This window comes from Cyclospora cayetanensis, unplaced genomic scaffold (genome assembly GCF_002999335.1).
Source record: "Cyclospora cayetanensis isolate NF1_C8 unplaced genomic scaffold, CcayRef3 CcayRef3_contig_56, whole genome shotgun sequence".
Lineage (NCBI taxonomy): Eukaryota > Apicomplexa > Conoidasida > Eucoccidiorida > Eimeriidae > Cyclospora > Cyclospora cayetanensis.
The window spans coordinates 102652-117481 of NW_020312546.1; the positions used below are offsets into that span (position 1 = coordinate 102652).

The 14830-nt window shown below is 53.4% G+C and overlaps 3 protein-coding genes across 3 annotated transcripts; 2 read left to right on the plus strand and 1 right to left on the minus strand.

Annotated features, from left to right (window-relative positions):
- Nucleotides 1-234: 234 nt before the first annotated feature.
- Nucleotides 235-2103, minus strand: LOC34617848 (RNA polymerase II degradation factor 1). Its single transcript, XM_026334994.1, has 4 exons — nt 1964-2103; nt 826-1912; nt 603-744; nt 235-380 (listed from the first exon to the last, which is right to left on the minus strand). Exons 1-4 carry the CDS (start codon nt 2101-2103, stop codon nt 235-237), a joined length of 1515 nt encoding a protein of 504 aa, XP_026190779.1.
- Nucleotides 2104-2112: 9 nt separating this feature from the next.
- Nucleotides 2113-9266, plus strand: LOC34623833 (AF4/FMR2 family member 4; the record flags this gene model as incomplete). Its single annotated transcript, XM_026334995.1, has 10 exons — nt 2113-2196; nt 3701-3774; nt 4691-4805; nt 5041-5109; nt 5764-6186; nt 6506-6566; nt 7123-7204; nt 8177-8258; nt 8433-8546; nt 9096-9266. Coding segments are annotated over exons 1-10 (1275 nt in total), but the record flags the coding sequence as incomplete, so codon positions are not given.
- Nucleotides 9267-13177: 3911 nt separating this feature from the next.
- Nucleotides 13178-14356, plus strand: LOC34623832. The gene is made up of 2 exons (XM_026334996.1): nt 13178-13182; nt 13360-14356. Exons 1-2 carry the CDS (start codon nt 13178-13180, stop codon nt 14354-14356), a joined length of 1002 nt encoding a protein of 333 aa, XP_026190781.1.
- The last annotated feature ends 474 nt before the right edge of the window (nt 14357-14830 follow it).

The window sequence follows — 14830 nt, forward strand, 5'->3', positions numbered from 1 at the left end:
AAACGGGAGGGGGGTTATAAAGTTAGTTTTACAAGGCAGCCATGCGAAAAGAATTAGGGGTAGATTGCGCATTTCTCGTTGTCAAGTCCGCTATGGAGAGGCTTTTTGCGACCTCTTCTCCCACCTCACTAACGCCCACTTCCCCACCTCAATTTTTCGACTCCCTTCACGGCTAGCCACATCTTAATCAGCCCCCCACGCACCACGCCGCTAGCTCGCTGATTAGCTAGCTGTCTAGCGCGCAAGCTGATACACGCCACCAATCGCACTTACATCCCACAAGGATCGAAAGAAAGACAGACGCCGACTCGACCGGAAGTCGCAGCGATGATCGGAGGAAAAGCGCGAGCCTCTATGCCCACAACGCGTGCAGATTGCCCCTTCAGCACAAAAAACGCATGCGCTGTCGCTGTGGGGTGTCGCTGCAGCCAGCAGCTGCCCTCCTAACAGACAGCTTTTAGAGAGTGTGTGTTAGCGCAGCACTTTATCCGTTTTTCTCCACTCTCTCCACTCGCGAGAAGCACAGAAAAACAAGGTCCTATAGACTCAACAGCTGAATCAGCACAGCAATTACAGCAGCCGCAACGCTTGATCGCGCTTACATTGACAAGCTTCTCTCGGAGAGCTGCTTCTAGGGCAGCTCTTCGCAGCACAAAAGGAGCACACCGACAGTGTCACCTTGTGAAGCGCCATCAGAAAAAGATGAAAACGCACAAGCTGCTGGTGAGATACCTCCAGCAATACGCCCTTCTCCTTCTCTGCACGTTGCTGGGCCTGAAGCTGCTGCCGTTGATCCTTCTCTGACGAATTTTGCTGCTGCGAATTCTCTTGCTGTTGCTGTTGCTGCTGCGAATTCTCTTGCTGTTGCTGTTGCTGCTGCGAATTCTCTTGCTGTTGCTGTTGCTCTGTATTCGACCATTGAGGCAGCAAAAGAACGAAGTCAACGAGTTCGAGGCGCTCTGTCGATGTCACTTGGGCAGCCGCCTCTTCCGTCTCCAGTTGCTGAGGCTTCTCCTCCTCCTGCGGTTCTTCTTGTTGCTCTTCTCGCTCTTGCTCTTCTCGCTCCTGCTCTTCTCGCTCCTGCTCTTCTCGCTCCTCTCGTTCTTCTCGCTCCTCTCGTTCTTCTTGTTCTCCTTGCTCTTCTTCTTGTTCTCCTTGCTCTTCTTCTTGTTGCCGCACAACACCCCTTCTTTCCTTTTGCTGCTGCGTTGCCGCTGCTCGTCGCATGCGACCATTCGTTTCTTCCCTTAAGACAGCTCCAAAGTACCTGCCTCCTGCGGAGGAACCCCTTAAGCGCCACCTTTCGTCGTAGTGGCGACGAAACTTTCGCTCCAACTCGAGCTGCTGCTGCTTCAAGGCTGCATGCAAGGCTTTCGCGTCTACCCGGCAGACACTGGGAAGCGCGTCGCCGTGGAGGCTGCTGCTGCCGTCCTTTTTGTGCTCGTCAGTCTCCACGCACGCCTCTACGCTTCCAGACTCCCGCCCCTCAGCGCTGCTCAAGCCTTCCGCTGCCACAGTCGCTGCTTCTGAAGGGGAGCAGCCAACATGCAGCGGCTGCAATACGCCGTCTTGCTGCAGCCTCGCGGTCAAACGTCGCAGCAGCAGCGCAAAATCGCATGCAAATGCCGCTCCTCCCGCTGCTTCAGCACCAGCCAACGCCGCTGCACGCCCAGCAGCAAACTGCATCACGGAGCTCCCGCTAGCTGCTGCTGCTGCTGCTGCATGCGCTGCTTCTGCTTCTCCTCCTGCAGCATTTTCCTCGCGAAAACGCTTCCCCCGTATTCCCCCCCCTTGCTGCTGCCGATGCTGCTGCAGCCGATGCTGCCGTCCATCTGCTGATGGCTTCAGGAGCTCCTCGAGAGAAGAATCGCCTTCCGCCTCGAGTGTGAACAGGGGAACCTCGCTGCTTCTGCTTCTCCTGCTTCTCCTGCTTCTGCTGCGCTGATGCTGGCGAGGCTGTTGCCTTCTGAAGTCGGGGGAACTGCAGGCAGCGTGCTGCTTGAAAGTAAGATGTGTCTCGCAAAAAGCAGAGCTGCTGCTGCTGCTGCTGTTGACACTCGCGCCGTGGGCAGTGCTGTCACCACGACAGCCAACATCTTGCATAGGGCTCACATGGCTGCTGCCTCCGTGCTGGAATGCAAACTTTCTGTATCTACTGAGGCTGTTGGGAACCTCGCTTCTCCCTCTGCTGCTTTGGTTTGTGTTGCTGTTGTTGCTGCCTGTCTTCTTGCTGTTGCTGGGTAGCACCTGCCTCCTGCTGCTGCTGCTGCTGTAGCTGTTGTTGGCGTTGAAGCTGTTGGTGTTGTTACTGTTGGTGTTGTGGCTATTGCCGTAGCCGGTGCTGTTGTGGCTGCTGTTGGCGTTGTAGCTATTGCCGTAGCCGGTGCTGTTGTAGCTGCTGTTGGCGTTGTAGCCATAGCTCCTGCTGAAGCTTTCGGTTTCGCTGTTGCTGTGCCTGTAGCTGTACGCGTTGCTGCTGCTGTAGCTGTTGCTGCTGCTGCTCCCCCCATCTGCACCAATGCAGTGTACGTACTGCTCCTCGAGTCTATCGTCTGTGGGGACGCTCGTTCTTCGTGCGATCCGCTGCTGCTTTGGAAGCGAAAACGAAACTGTCTCTCTGAACAATCTCTGGGGATGTTCATGGAAGACTTCGACAGCTTGCTGCTGCAGCGGCTGCTGCAGCTGCTGCGCGCGATAGTGTAGGTGTTGCTGCTGCAGCTCGTGCTGAGGCTTGGATTCGTATTCTGAACAGTTAAAGCCTGCATGCCCCTGGTATGCATGCCAAGGAGGAATTTGTGCAAGCTGCTGCTGCTGCTGCTGCTGCTGTAGCGGCTGGGAGTGCAAGACAAGGGCGGCTCCTTGCTCGGAGGATCTCGGCAAGTAAGTCCATCTGTCGTTGGAGCTGACATGCTGCTGCGCGTCTTGCGTCTGCTCCCGCCTCCCCTGCGTCTGCCAGGCGTCTTGCGGCTGCAAGGCAGCTCTCGAAGCGTCAAGACGCCATCCGAAAGCTCCAGCGGCAGCCGTGTCTGGAAGCGGATGGCAGGGAGCCTCTGAGAGCCAGGGGAGGTCCTCTCTTCTTTCTTCTCGTCTTCTTCTCCCTTCTCCGCTGCTGCTGCGGAAGGCACGAGCGTCCTGTGTGCTCTCTGGAGCATGCGAGAAAACGCCTTGCTGCGATACCCCTGAAGCTCTGCTTCTCCAGGATGCCGCCATGAAGGCACTGGCTGCTGCTGCTGCTGCTGAAGTGCAGCAGCGGCTCGCTCTGACAGGGGCCGGCGGCTGCCGCCTCAGCGGCGCTGAACGTCGTTGGTGGTGTTGTTGCTGTTGCTGCTGCTGTCTTAGCCGATAAAGCGCTCGTCACGCGCGAGGCAGACAGCGTTAGCTGTCGCCAGGGGTGACTTCTCTCTCTCTCTGTAACACACCTGACTTAGAAGTCGCGCAGTCAAGGCTGCTGTCGTTGCGTTGCGTTGCTTTGCCTTGCGGCGGTGGTGGTGTGCAGCAGCAGGAGCAGCAGCAGCAGCAGCGGCGACGGCGGCTCTGCCTTGCGGAGGGGAAAGCGGAGCATAATTGCGGTTGCTCGCTCGACAGCCAGCCACGAGCGTGTTGTTGCGTGGAAGAAAACGCGGCAAGGCAAGCCCTCTCTAGCCGACAGGCAACTCGTCGCTCTGTCTCGAGCTGTCTGTACACCGCAGCAGCAGCGGCAGCGGCCGCCGCCGCCGCCGCCGCCGCTGCTGCTGCTGCTGCTGCTGCTGCTGCTGCTGCTGCTGCGCAGGGGTAGCGGCTTTGCAGTCATGCATGTGTAACGCGTGAGGGGCCTTTGCGATCTCCTTTTCTTGTTTCACAGTTTCTACTTCTGTGGGCTTTTAGCAGCTCCTCGCGGATCATATGCTGCGGCGGCTGCAACACGCAGGCTCTCTGTGCGCCGCAGCACTAATACGCTGTATGCACAGCAGCAGCCGCTGCTGCTGCTGCCGTTATTGCACCTGCGGCCGCATCTTGCGTCTTCTGCGCAAACGCTGCATATTTACCCCTTATTGTCGCCTTAGCCTCTTGGCACCTCTGCCGCGGCAGTGACAACGGCGCATTCACTACCCCCTGCAACACCTGCCTGCAGCAGCGCAGAGGAGCGCCCCCCTCCCCACGTCGAGAGCGAGAGAAAAATATATTTTCACATTTATTCATATATTTACACACGCTGCTGACGTCGACACCTGCAAGCTTACCGCACCTGCTTGCACTTCTGCAGCACCGCTCCTGCTCCGAGATCTTCGTTCGTGGCGAGGCCCCTCCCGCCTGCGCTGCTGCCAGTAGTAGCAGCATCACTATCAGCAGCATCACTGTCAGCAGCATCACTGTCAGCAGCAGTAATACTCATCCTCCTCTGCTGCGCAAGCGACTCTGGCAAGCAGCAGCAGCAACATTCCTCCCTCCCCTAGTGGCTCTCGAGGGAAAATGGCTGCACTGGGAGCTGGCGGTCGAGAGGCACATACTCCCCTCGCGTATCGGACTGTTCTCTGCAGATACTTCCAAGTAAGCCTCTCCTTGCTGCTTACTTCTCCTTGCTGCGTTCTTCTCTCTTGAGGGGTGCTGCTGCTGCTGCCCGATGACGCCTCGTGTGCTCCCATGGAGATCAGCTTTCGCCAAAAGCGCCTGAGGCTGCGTCTAGCTGAACGTGTGAGCCAACTTTGCGGAGCCTTCCTGCGCTTACGCAGAGTGGATACTGCCCTGCTGGCGAGAGCTGCACTTTCATCCACTCATCTGAAGACTCTCTCACTCCCGCGACACAGCAGTGCAAGAGCTTCTTGATGGTAACACACACAGCTAGCGCTGCTGCCTTCGAGGCTTGTCAGAAAGGCGCATGGGCTGCTGCACTTACGGATGCCTTGGGGAGTTTGGGGAGGATGTTTCGACGTGCCAGATGCCGAAGCTTTCGCGGCTTGTATGTATGTATACATATATGTGTATATATATATATATATATATATATATATATGTGTGTGTGTGTATGGGTATGTATATGTGTCATCCTGCTTGCCTGTTCAGGGAGCTTGCAAGAACGGCATCAACTGCCCGTTCGCGCACTCCAATCCGCATGCAACTGCAGCGGGGAATGTTGCTGCAGCTGCTGCTCCTGCAGCTGCTGCCAGTCAACAGCAGCAGCAGCAGCTGCTGCTGCGGGGGCAGCAGCAGGGAGACTACGCTGGTAGGGCAGGCGCTTTTTCAGCACTCAGTGTCGACTACAAATTGGGTATGGAAACTGTTTTCGGCGAGAAGCCTGTGTGATGAACTGCTTCTGCCCCACTGCCTCCTGTCTTCTGCCTTCTTGCCGCTGCTGCTTCTCCCCCTGCTGCTGCATGCATCGCATACGCTGCATGCGATGCATGCGATGCATGCAGCGTATGCATCGCATGCGCGGCCTTCATGCCAACGGATTGGGGCTTTTGCCTCTAGAGCGGCTGATGACGCTTTCTCCTTCCGAGGCATGCCTGCCTCCTCTTTGCTGCCTCTCAAGACGCTAGTTCAGTTCACATACACACACACACATGCATGCATGCATGCATGCACACACATGCATGCATGCACACACACACATGCATGCACACACATGCATGCATGTTGAATGACTGCGACCTGTCTCTTTTGTGCCTTGCTGCAGCTTCGCACGCAGCGGTCGCGCAATCAGCAGCAGTGCATAGCCCGCATCACCGGCAGCAGCAGCAGCAGCAGCTGCAGCAGCAGCAGCAGCAGCAGCTGCAGCAGCAGCAGCAGCTGCAGCAGCAGCAGCTGCAGCAGGCTGCTTACGGCCTCGTGAATCCCTACGGCGACATCGACGGCTACGGGGGCCCCCAGGGGGCCCCCAGCTACGCCCTCGCGGCTGCTGCTCCTGCTGCTTACGCTCACGTGCAGTTTGCAGCAGATGCAGCAGCAGCAGCAAGCCCAGAGGTTGCTCTGTATCAACATCACCAACGGTACATAGCGGCTTCCCCTGCCGGAGCAGCAGCTGCAACAGCAGCTTCCGCCCACTACGGAGCCTATGCTGCGCCTTCCCCGTATGCTGCTGCTGCTGCTTCTGCAGCGGCAGCAGCAGCTCCAGCAACTGGCCCTTATGCGGCGGCAGCAGCTGCTGCTGCCTATGCCTCTCCGCTTGCGCATCCGAAGGCGAAGACGAAGATGTGCACCTTCTGGCCTGTAAGTTGCCTTCCTGCGCTTCTCGCGCTGCGCTTTTAGCGGCGGAGCCTTCTGCTTCCTTCTTCGAGGAGTCTCCGACGTGCTTTGCGCCTCCCCTCGGCGGCACACACTCCTCACGCAGATGCCACTTTTGCCACAGGCTGCTTGTCTCCTCTCCCGTGGCGATAGCAACGGCCTCCTGCCACCGTGACTTGCTGTGCAAAAGGCTGCTACTGCTGCTGCCGAAGATGCTGCTGATGATGCTGCTGATGATGATGCTGCTGATGATGATGCTGCTGATGATGATCCTTCTTCGATTGCCTTCACGTGCGCTCTGCAGGATCGATGTCGGAAAGGCGATCAGTGCCCTTATATTCATGGCAATGATGATCCTCTCCACGGTACCGCAGACGTCGCTGTCTGTCTGTCTCTATATATATATATATGCATTCTCTGCTGTGTGTGGTAGTATATATGTATATATATGTTTATACTCCCTCTGCTGTGTGTGTGTGTCTCTGTCTCTCTCTCTCTATATATATATATATATACTCCCTCTGCTGTCTGTCTGTCTCTCTCTCTACATACATACTCCCTCTGCTTTTTGTGTGCGTGTATGTGTATATCTCTGCCTGTCTCTCTCTCTCTCCCTTTCTCTCTCTCTCTACATATATACTCCCTCTGCTTTTTGTGTGCGTGTATGTGTCTGTCTCTGCCTGTCTGTCTGCCTTTCTCTCTCTCTCTCTACATATATACTCCCTCTGCTTTGTGTGTATATCTCTCTCCCTTTCTCTCTCTCTCTCTACATATACACTCCCTCTGCTTTTTGTGTGCGTGTATATCTCTGCCTGTCTCTCTCTCTCCCTTTCTCTCTCTCTCTCCATATATACTCCCTCTGCTTTGTGTCTCTGTACAAGGCTTTTCCCAGGTTTGTTTTTGTGATTGTTTGTGTTTCAGTGGGCGGTCCTGCAGCCCGTTTGCAGGCTGCAGCGATGGCTTCCATGGCTGCTGTTCATGGGCAAGCCGCAGCAGCTTATTAGTAAGCTTTTTGCATGCAGGCTGCCTGCTTGCTCGCCGTTGGAGCTTGACTGCCTCCTCCTGCACACGTCTTTTGCACTGTTTCTCGCCGTCGTGCGGAGAAGTCAGCGGCCTGTCTCTGCAGCTGCACGCCTCGAGCATGCCGTCTGCAGCGGCGAAGAGGGATGCACGCTTGTCGCAGTAGAGAGTACTTTCTCCAGAGCAGCAACAGAGCACAGGGGAAAAGCAAAGGCATTTGTGGCAACTCCGGTTATCGGGCTGCTTCTTTGGATGGCATGTGTGTTTGTACGTGTGCTTTCGTTTTTGTATGTGTGTTTTGTATGTGTGTTTTGTATGTGTGTTTTGTATGTGTGTTTTCGTGTATGTGTGCTTTGTATGTGTGTTTTCGTGTATGTGTGTTTTTGTGTTTTTGTATGTGTGTTTTCGTGTATGTGTTTTTGTGTTTTTGTATGTGTTTTTTTGTGTATGTGTTTTCGTGTATGTGTTTTTGTTGTGTTTGTACATGTGTTTGTTTTCGTATTTTTTTTGTTTTTGTATGTTTTTGTATATGTATTTTTGTATGTGTCTTTGTATATGTATTCTTGCATGTGTTTTTGTTGTGTTTTTACATGTGTTTGTTTTCGTATGTTTTCGTATTTTTTTTGTTTTTGTATATGTATTTTTGTATGTGTTTTTGTATGTGTATTCTTGCATGTGTTTTTGTTGTGTTTGTATGTGTATTTTTGTATATGTATTCTTGCGTGTGTTTTTGTTGTGTTTGCATATGTATTTTTGTATGTGTTTTTGTATGTGTATTCTTGCATGTGTTTTTGTATATGTATTTTTGTATGTGTTTTTGTATATGTATTCTTGCATGTGTTTTTGTATTTTTTTTGTATGTGTATTTTTGTATGTGTTTTTGTACATGTATTCTTGCGTGTGTTTTTGTTGTGTTTGTACATGTGTTTGTTTTCGTATGTTTTTGAATGTGCAGCCCTGCGCTTCCATTAAGCTCCAAGCGACCGAGGCCTCCCCCAAGTGTCATAGGGACAAAATTCTGCAAATTCTTCCTCGTGGTAATAGCCGCATTGACAGGTTGCCTGCGCCTCATTATTGTATTGTGTTGTCTGTTTATTCGCGTGCTGCCGATGCCATTGCTGCTGCTTTCGCTTGCACCTCCCCTCGCATGCAGCCCCCCGCCAATACTGCTCAGCCTGCTACTGCATTTTCTGCTTTGCTGCATGCATTAGGGAGCCTGCACTAGAGGCAGCGAGTGCACATTCTCGCATGATCAGAGGGTGAGGGAGAGGGAGGAGCAGCAAAAGAAGCAGCAAGAGCAGCAGCAGCAGCAGAACGAGCCGCAGGCAGCACACCTACACCAAGAGCAGCAGTTGCAAGAGCAGCTGGATCAACAGGATGTTTACCCTCACACCAAGCGCTTGCGCACTGTGCACAGTGAGGCCGAATGTTTAGATCAGGTGCAGCGGCAGCAGCAGCAGCTCGAGCAGCAGCTTCACCAGAAGCAGCTGGAGCAGCAGCTGATGCTTCAGCACGAGCAGCAGCAGCAATTGCAGCAAGAGTCTCAGCAGGAGGAACTATACCACGAGCATCAGCAGCAGCAACAGTTGTATCAGGAGCATCAGCAACAGCAACAGTTGTATCAGGAGCATCAGCAACAGCAACAGTTGTATCAGGAGCATCAGCAACAGCAACAGTTGTATCAGGAGCACCAGCAACAGCAACAGCTGTATCAGGAGCACCAGCAGCAACAGCAGGTGTATCAGGAGCACCAGCAGCAACAGGTGTATCAGGTTCACCAGGAGCAGCAACAAGTGCAGCAACCAGAGCACCAGCAATTGTACCATGAGCAGCAACAAGAGCAGCAACAAGAGCAGCCCTTGCCTCAAGAGCAGCAAGAGCAGCAAGAGCAGCAGGAGCAGCAGGAGCAGCCCTTGCCTCAAGAGCACCAGGAGCAGCAAGAGCAGCAGGAGTCTCAAGAGCAGCAGGAGCAGCAAGAGCAGCAGGAGTCTCAAGAGCAGCAAGAGCAGCAGGAGCAGCAAGAGCAGCTCTTGTCTCAAGAGCAGCAAGAGCAGCTCTTGTCTCAAGAGCAGCAAGAGCAGCTCTTGTCTCAAGAGCAGCAAGAGCAGCTCTTGTCTCAAGAGCAGCAAGAGCAGCCTTTGCCTCAAGAGCAGCAGGAGCAGCAGGAGCAGCCCTTGCCTCAAGAGCAGCAGGAGCAGCAGGAGGTGAATGAGGGGAAGGCGTCTGTCGTAGCGGATGGAGTGCAAATGCACGAATCAGCCGTGGGTAATGAGCTTTTGCAAACGGAGGAGCAGCATACAGGAGCAGATCAGTAGCAGCAGCAAAGAGCCTCATAAGCGAGAATAGGCATCGAAAGAAGCCGCTTGCAGGGTAAAGCGCCAAGACGTAGCTGTGGATTTGCTCCGTCCCCCATACTTTGCACGTTTGTCTGCACGCGCTGCATTTATGAATATTTCCTTCTCCGTAGTATTCTCATTGCATGCGTCTGGGCAAGACTTATTGCTCTATAACCCGCAAAGGCGCCTCAGACGTGGAGGCTGCTCAGCAGGCTCTAGGCTGTCTTCTGTACTTGCAATATAGCTGTTGGTGGGCACGGCAAGGCCCTGCGAGAGAAAGTGCGTGGCAGCACATAAGGCGGAATGTAGAGGGGAGAATGAATAGGCAACGGGAGAGTGGAGGGATGGCAGAGCAGACTACGGCGAAGTATAAGGGAAGTCAGATGGACACCTCAGAAAAAACATGAGCGCTAAAGGCCTTCTGGGGCGGCTGCAGCGGCTTGACGCCTTTTTGGTGGCTTTGTTGCGAAATGCTTTGACGAAGGCTGCATTAATTGGCATTGTACTTCAATGCAGTCCAGCGCAGATGCACTTGTAACCGCGTTTGAGCCTCAACAGTAACTTTCACACAATCACCCAGCAGCACCACCAGCTGAGAAGGTTGTAGAAAGGATGAGGGGGGACGGTACACCTGCTTGCTTGTTCTCTGTAATGTCTATTTTGTTGCCATAAAATTCTAAGGCGCTCGTTGCTGCAGCGGTTGGGGCAAATTGGCCGTATGGCCGCCACTTGTAAGCCGAATGAAGAGCGCAAGGGGTGGGGTGCACACGTAACGCAGTTTCTGTGCACCTGTAGAAGTCAAAGCGTAGTCAACTAGCTGTTTCTCTTGCGATGCTGACGCATGCATCGATAGGGTGAGGGGGTACCCGGGCATGTGTCGATCGTTTGAGTCTACCCGGGGGAGTGCTTGAAATTTTATACGGGTGGCGAGAACTAAACAAATTTCAAAGTGCACTGTTCAGCACTATAAAGGCCACTAAGGTGTGCATGAGTTACAGCGGAATGTCAGACTTACGTCTGTTGATGTGAGTGTTTCAAGCATATTAACTGGAGTTTCACGGCAGATGGGAAGGGTGGCCTTTCTATCATAGACTCAAAAGTGTATGTACTTAGACGGTTCTTGAGGTGTGAGCAGGTGCCATGTTATGGGGTGTGTAGCTGGGGTGTTCGAATCCCCACGGATGTGGTGTTATAATTTACTTCGAGCAAGTTTTGAACGAGCAGTCTAACAGTGGATACCTCGCATTGAATAGCAAAATTTTAGAGCTACATTGGTGGACTGATATGATTTAATGATTCGAAGGCAAGAAGAGAGTAAACGCACGGGTAGTTCACGGTCGATTATGTGGCAATCGATGTGGCGGCTCGTTCGTCACCGGTTCTGACCATTCGGGGGTAATCAATTAATTTAAAAAACGAAAACGTTAGAGCGATTCATTATACATTATTTTTACACGTTTTAGAAATACATAGCGCCAGTTTCCGAGCGAACGACCTCTACTTGTGCAGCAGAGAAGATCATTTCCCTGCTCTGGGCTGCTGGCAGTATGTGTATGAAGTGGCTTGAAGAGAAGATCCTTCCTCTTAGCCCGTTTGAATGACAATTTTTGCCCGTATTTGTTTTAAGCTTTTCATTTTGCCCTATGTTGAGGGAAAAGCTGGAGACCCGGTGGTTTGTGGGAAACCCTGGGTGCTCGATGGTGTGGTTCACGTTTATTCATGAGAAGCATCAGAGTGAGAAGGGTGCGCTGCCACGCCTCTTTTGAAGCTCTTGCGGCATTATTCTTTCTAGTTAATAGTTATTTTTTGCCTGTCAACAGCAAAACATCTGCCCTTGATATGCAGCAGAGACCCTTATTTCAACTGGGAAGTTCTGTGTACCGCTTGCACTGATGTGTCTAAGACACGTTATTCGTCGGGCAAGACAGGCGGAATCGGTTTTGAAAAGAACATACCCGCACCGCAATTTTGGAGCTTCAAGCGTAAAATATTAGCCAAGGCCTCAGTTGTAAAAGAAATATATTTCTTCATGGTGCTCAGCATCGGAGTGTTTCATGCCCTCCGCGAAAGGCTATGTGCTTGCCCACTTCAAGGCTCCCTGTACCTCAGACTGTGCCCGAAAGATCCGAACGTTCTGTACTTTATATGGCCGTGTGTTTTCCCTTGTACTGGCGCCATGAAAACCCAGTCGTTCCGGAACAGCAAACACCCTAACAAGCATGATGAACTTACCGAGGAGGCAACTCGGTGTGGCCGGATTGATGGTGGGAGAGAAAAATTCACACAAGGGAAAATGGCTGGTCTTGCTGGGGAGCTGTTTGCTGATGATCGGAGGCGGCGCGGCCTTTTCGTGGAGTGCTCTAGCCTATCATTTGTTTACCCTAAACCCCACTATTAGCACCGACGCAGCTCAGCCCTTTTCGTGTTATAGCCTCTCGGGATGGGCTGTTCTTGTTTATACCATGGGGCTTCTTTTAGGCCTTCCCGCGGGTGCTCTCCTGGACAACCACATGGGGCCGCGGCTGCCCAGTGTCTTGGGTGCTTCTATTTCGTTTTTTGCATGCATGGGGGGTTCTTTCGATGTTACCAGCCACTGGAATATCCTTTTGTCCTTTGCGTTTTTAAATGGACTCGGCTTCGGGCTGGTGCTTTTCCCCGCAAGCACGGTAGCCCTCCGTTGGGATCCGAAATCATGTGCTGCTTTCTCCACGCTCAAAGGAACAGCCTTCATGGGCGGCTTTCTAGTGTTCGCCCCCACTGCTGTTGCCCTCATGGCTCCTGCATCTGCATTTTCCACACACCGCAGTAAGTCAGCGCAACCATTAAAGGCGCTCCTCTGGCTATGGGATGGAAGCCCGAAGGCCGCTTCCCGTGGCTAAGATGAAGCTGCATGCGCAGTCTCGATTAGCTTGATTTTCTCGTACTTACGAAAGTAGTACAAGGTGCACGCGCCACTTTGCTCCTGGTAAAGTTCGTGGTGCTGCTCGAATTCCTGACCTCCCGCTCGTCAGATTACTAGGCAGCCTCTAAAGAATCGGCTGCCCCTTTCCTTTTCCTTCCATGCAGCCTGCTTGTGGGCCGTGGAGCTTTTGCCGCTTTGTCTGATGCTTCAGAGGGCGCAGAAGCTTCGCTTTCAAATATGTCCACAGTGGTTTCAGCAGTACGCGTGCTAACAGGGACCATGTTTTTCTTGCAGATTGTCGGCTGCGTTTTTGTTGAAAACCCACCATGGTGAGCAGAACACGTTCTCTTTTTCAGTTTAGGATGTGCATGCGCCGCTCGTTCTCTCTGCAACGGATACTACGAGACTTCCTGGGCAAACCTGTGCCTGAGAGCAAGATGCTAAGCCAATATCCTTCGAGCAGACTGATTGCGCGATTTTCGGTGTCTAGACGCATGATTCTAGAGCGGCTAAATGCACTCGCTGTGCCTGTACGCTGGTAGCAAGAAACCCACCCACACTCACTGCCGTCAAATCTTGCGCGTCATCCATCATTTTGGGGCTGAAATGCATTCGAAGCGCAATTTCTTGCTGCAGTCGCTCCTTCGAACTCCGTAACTGCAGTTTGCAAACGAGGGGCTCAAGTGTGATACGGCTGTTTTGCCCAAAGGGGTCACGAATGGAGTGCCAGTGTAGCCGGAGTGTAGACATGCCAGAGCTTTGCCGCATGCGTACTCTGTCTTGAACGTTTCGTTTCTGACGTGAGATGCTGTGTGTGCCCAGGCATCTCTACGATGCGCGCGCATGTGGGGAGCTCAACCCCCAGATAAACTCCTGTCTTGCGCTTTTCTTTTTGCGTAGGTTTTCGGCTCGAGATGCACGCAGTGTGTCAGGCGAAGGGAGAGAGGTCGGGTCGTCCAGTGGCAGTGGCAGTGGCAGAAACGGAGAGCCCAAGCCACCAGTCTTTGCTGACGGCTCCGACAAAAGGGTCGTGTATCTGTCTCACCTGCTCTCTCCCTTCTCCTTGACCTCCGTGTGGGATACAGCGCTGAAGGTACAAGGCCTTTTTCTCTCACTGGCGCTTCCCTCCCCGTGGGAGCCCACAGCTGTGGGGGTTAGTCTGCGTGTGCGTCAAGCTTTGAGGACGCCAAGAGCATGGGTGTTGCTGGGGTTAGGCTCCCTCAATGCCTTTGCCTGTGGTCTGCTGCTCGCACATTGGCGCCTGGCGACAGTGCAGCGTGGCAAGGTGGACTCCGCTGCGCATGTTGCCGCGAACACGGCATTTGCTGCTGTTTTGGGGATTATGGCGCCTGCGTTTTGGGGAGCCTTCACAGCGAGCAGCAGTTCCTTCGCTGCTGCGGTCCTGAATCAGTTCTTGGGGGTGGTGGCTTGCGGCTGTGCTGCTGCTGCTCCTTCGGGAGGAAGAGGCTTCAGTTCAGTATCCCTTGGATTTTTCCTGTGCTATTTCGTGGGAAGCATTGCGACGCTGTCTCGCTTCGTCGCCATTGCCTTCGGCCCTCACAGAATGGCATTTCTGTTGTTTTTGTACAGCAGTGTGTGCACGTCTGTGGGCTTCCTGGGGGCTGCGTTGGCAGCCCAGTTCTGCCTGCCTCTCCAAGGAGGGTGGTCCATTCTTTTTGGAAGCGCTGCTGCTGGGCTGGTGGCGTCGCTTGCCTCCTTTTTGGCGGCAAGGTGTCACAAAAAGAGATACGGGAGAATCTTAGATTTGCCGTGCGCCTATCATTTCAAGTTCCGAGACGCCGAGGGGCCCGAAGGGGAGTCAGGTGCGAAAAAAGCTCCCAAAGGTTGGGTTGGGTTGCGTTCGGGGAAAACCACGCGAAAAGTTTCGTTTGCATGACCAAAGTCTTGCTTGGTGATACCCTCTCTACCTCAAGAGTGCACCATGGTTCTGGCTTCCAGATGGATGCCAGAAGACGGGCTGAGCACGACGTCGTTCGCAGACTTCCTGTGCAACGGGAGGGATGATAAGTTTGCGTGTGAGGGGATACGCGACATGCGCGTTTGAGATCCCGTTCAATAGCTCTCTCTTCCCTCCTCACTGTGCGCACGTCCTCCCTCAATAGCTCCTAACCGAAGGAATGCGGGCAGCAGCCCCTGTCCAGTCTGCGTCTGCTGCTTTCCTTCAGACGGCAGCAGCGATTACTCCTTCCCTGAGTCTGAGTCTGATGATCCGTCGAAGCCTCTGAACCTCAGCAAAGCGGTCAAGGAGTATCACCAGCAGCAAAAGGTCAACAAAGAATTTGATGGGCCTCTGCTTGCGTCCTGTGGGGGGTTCATACAGGAAGAGAGCATTGTTCATTTCCCAGCAGCA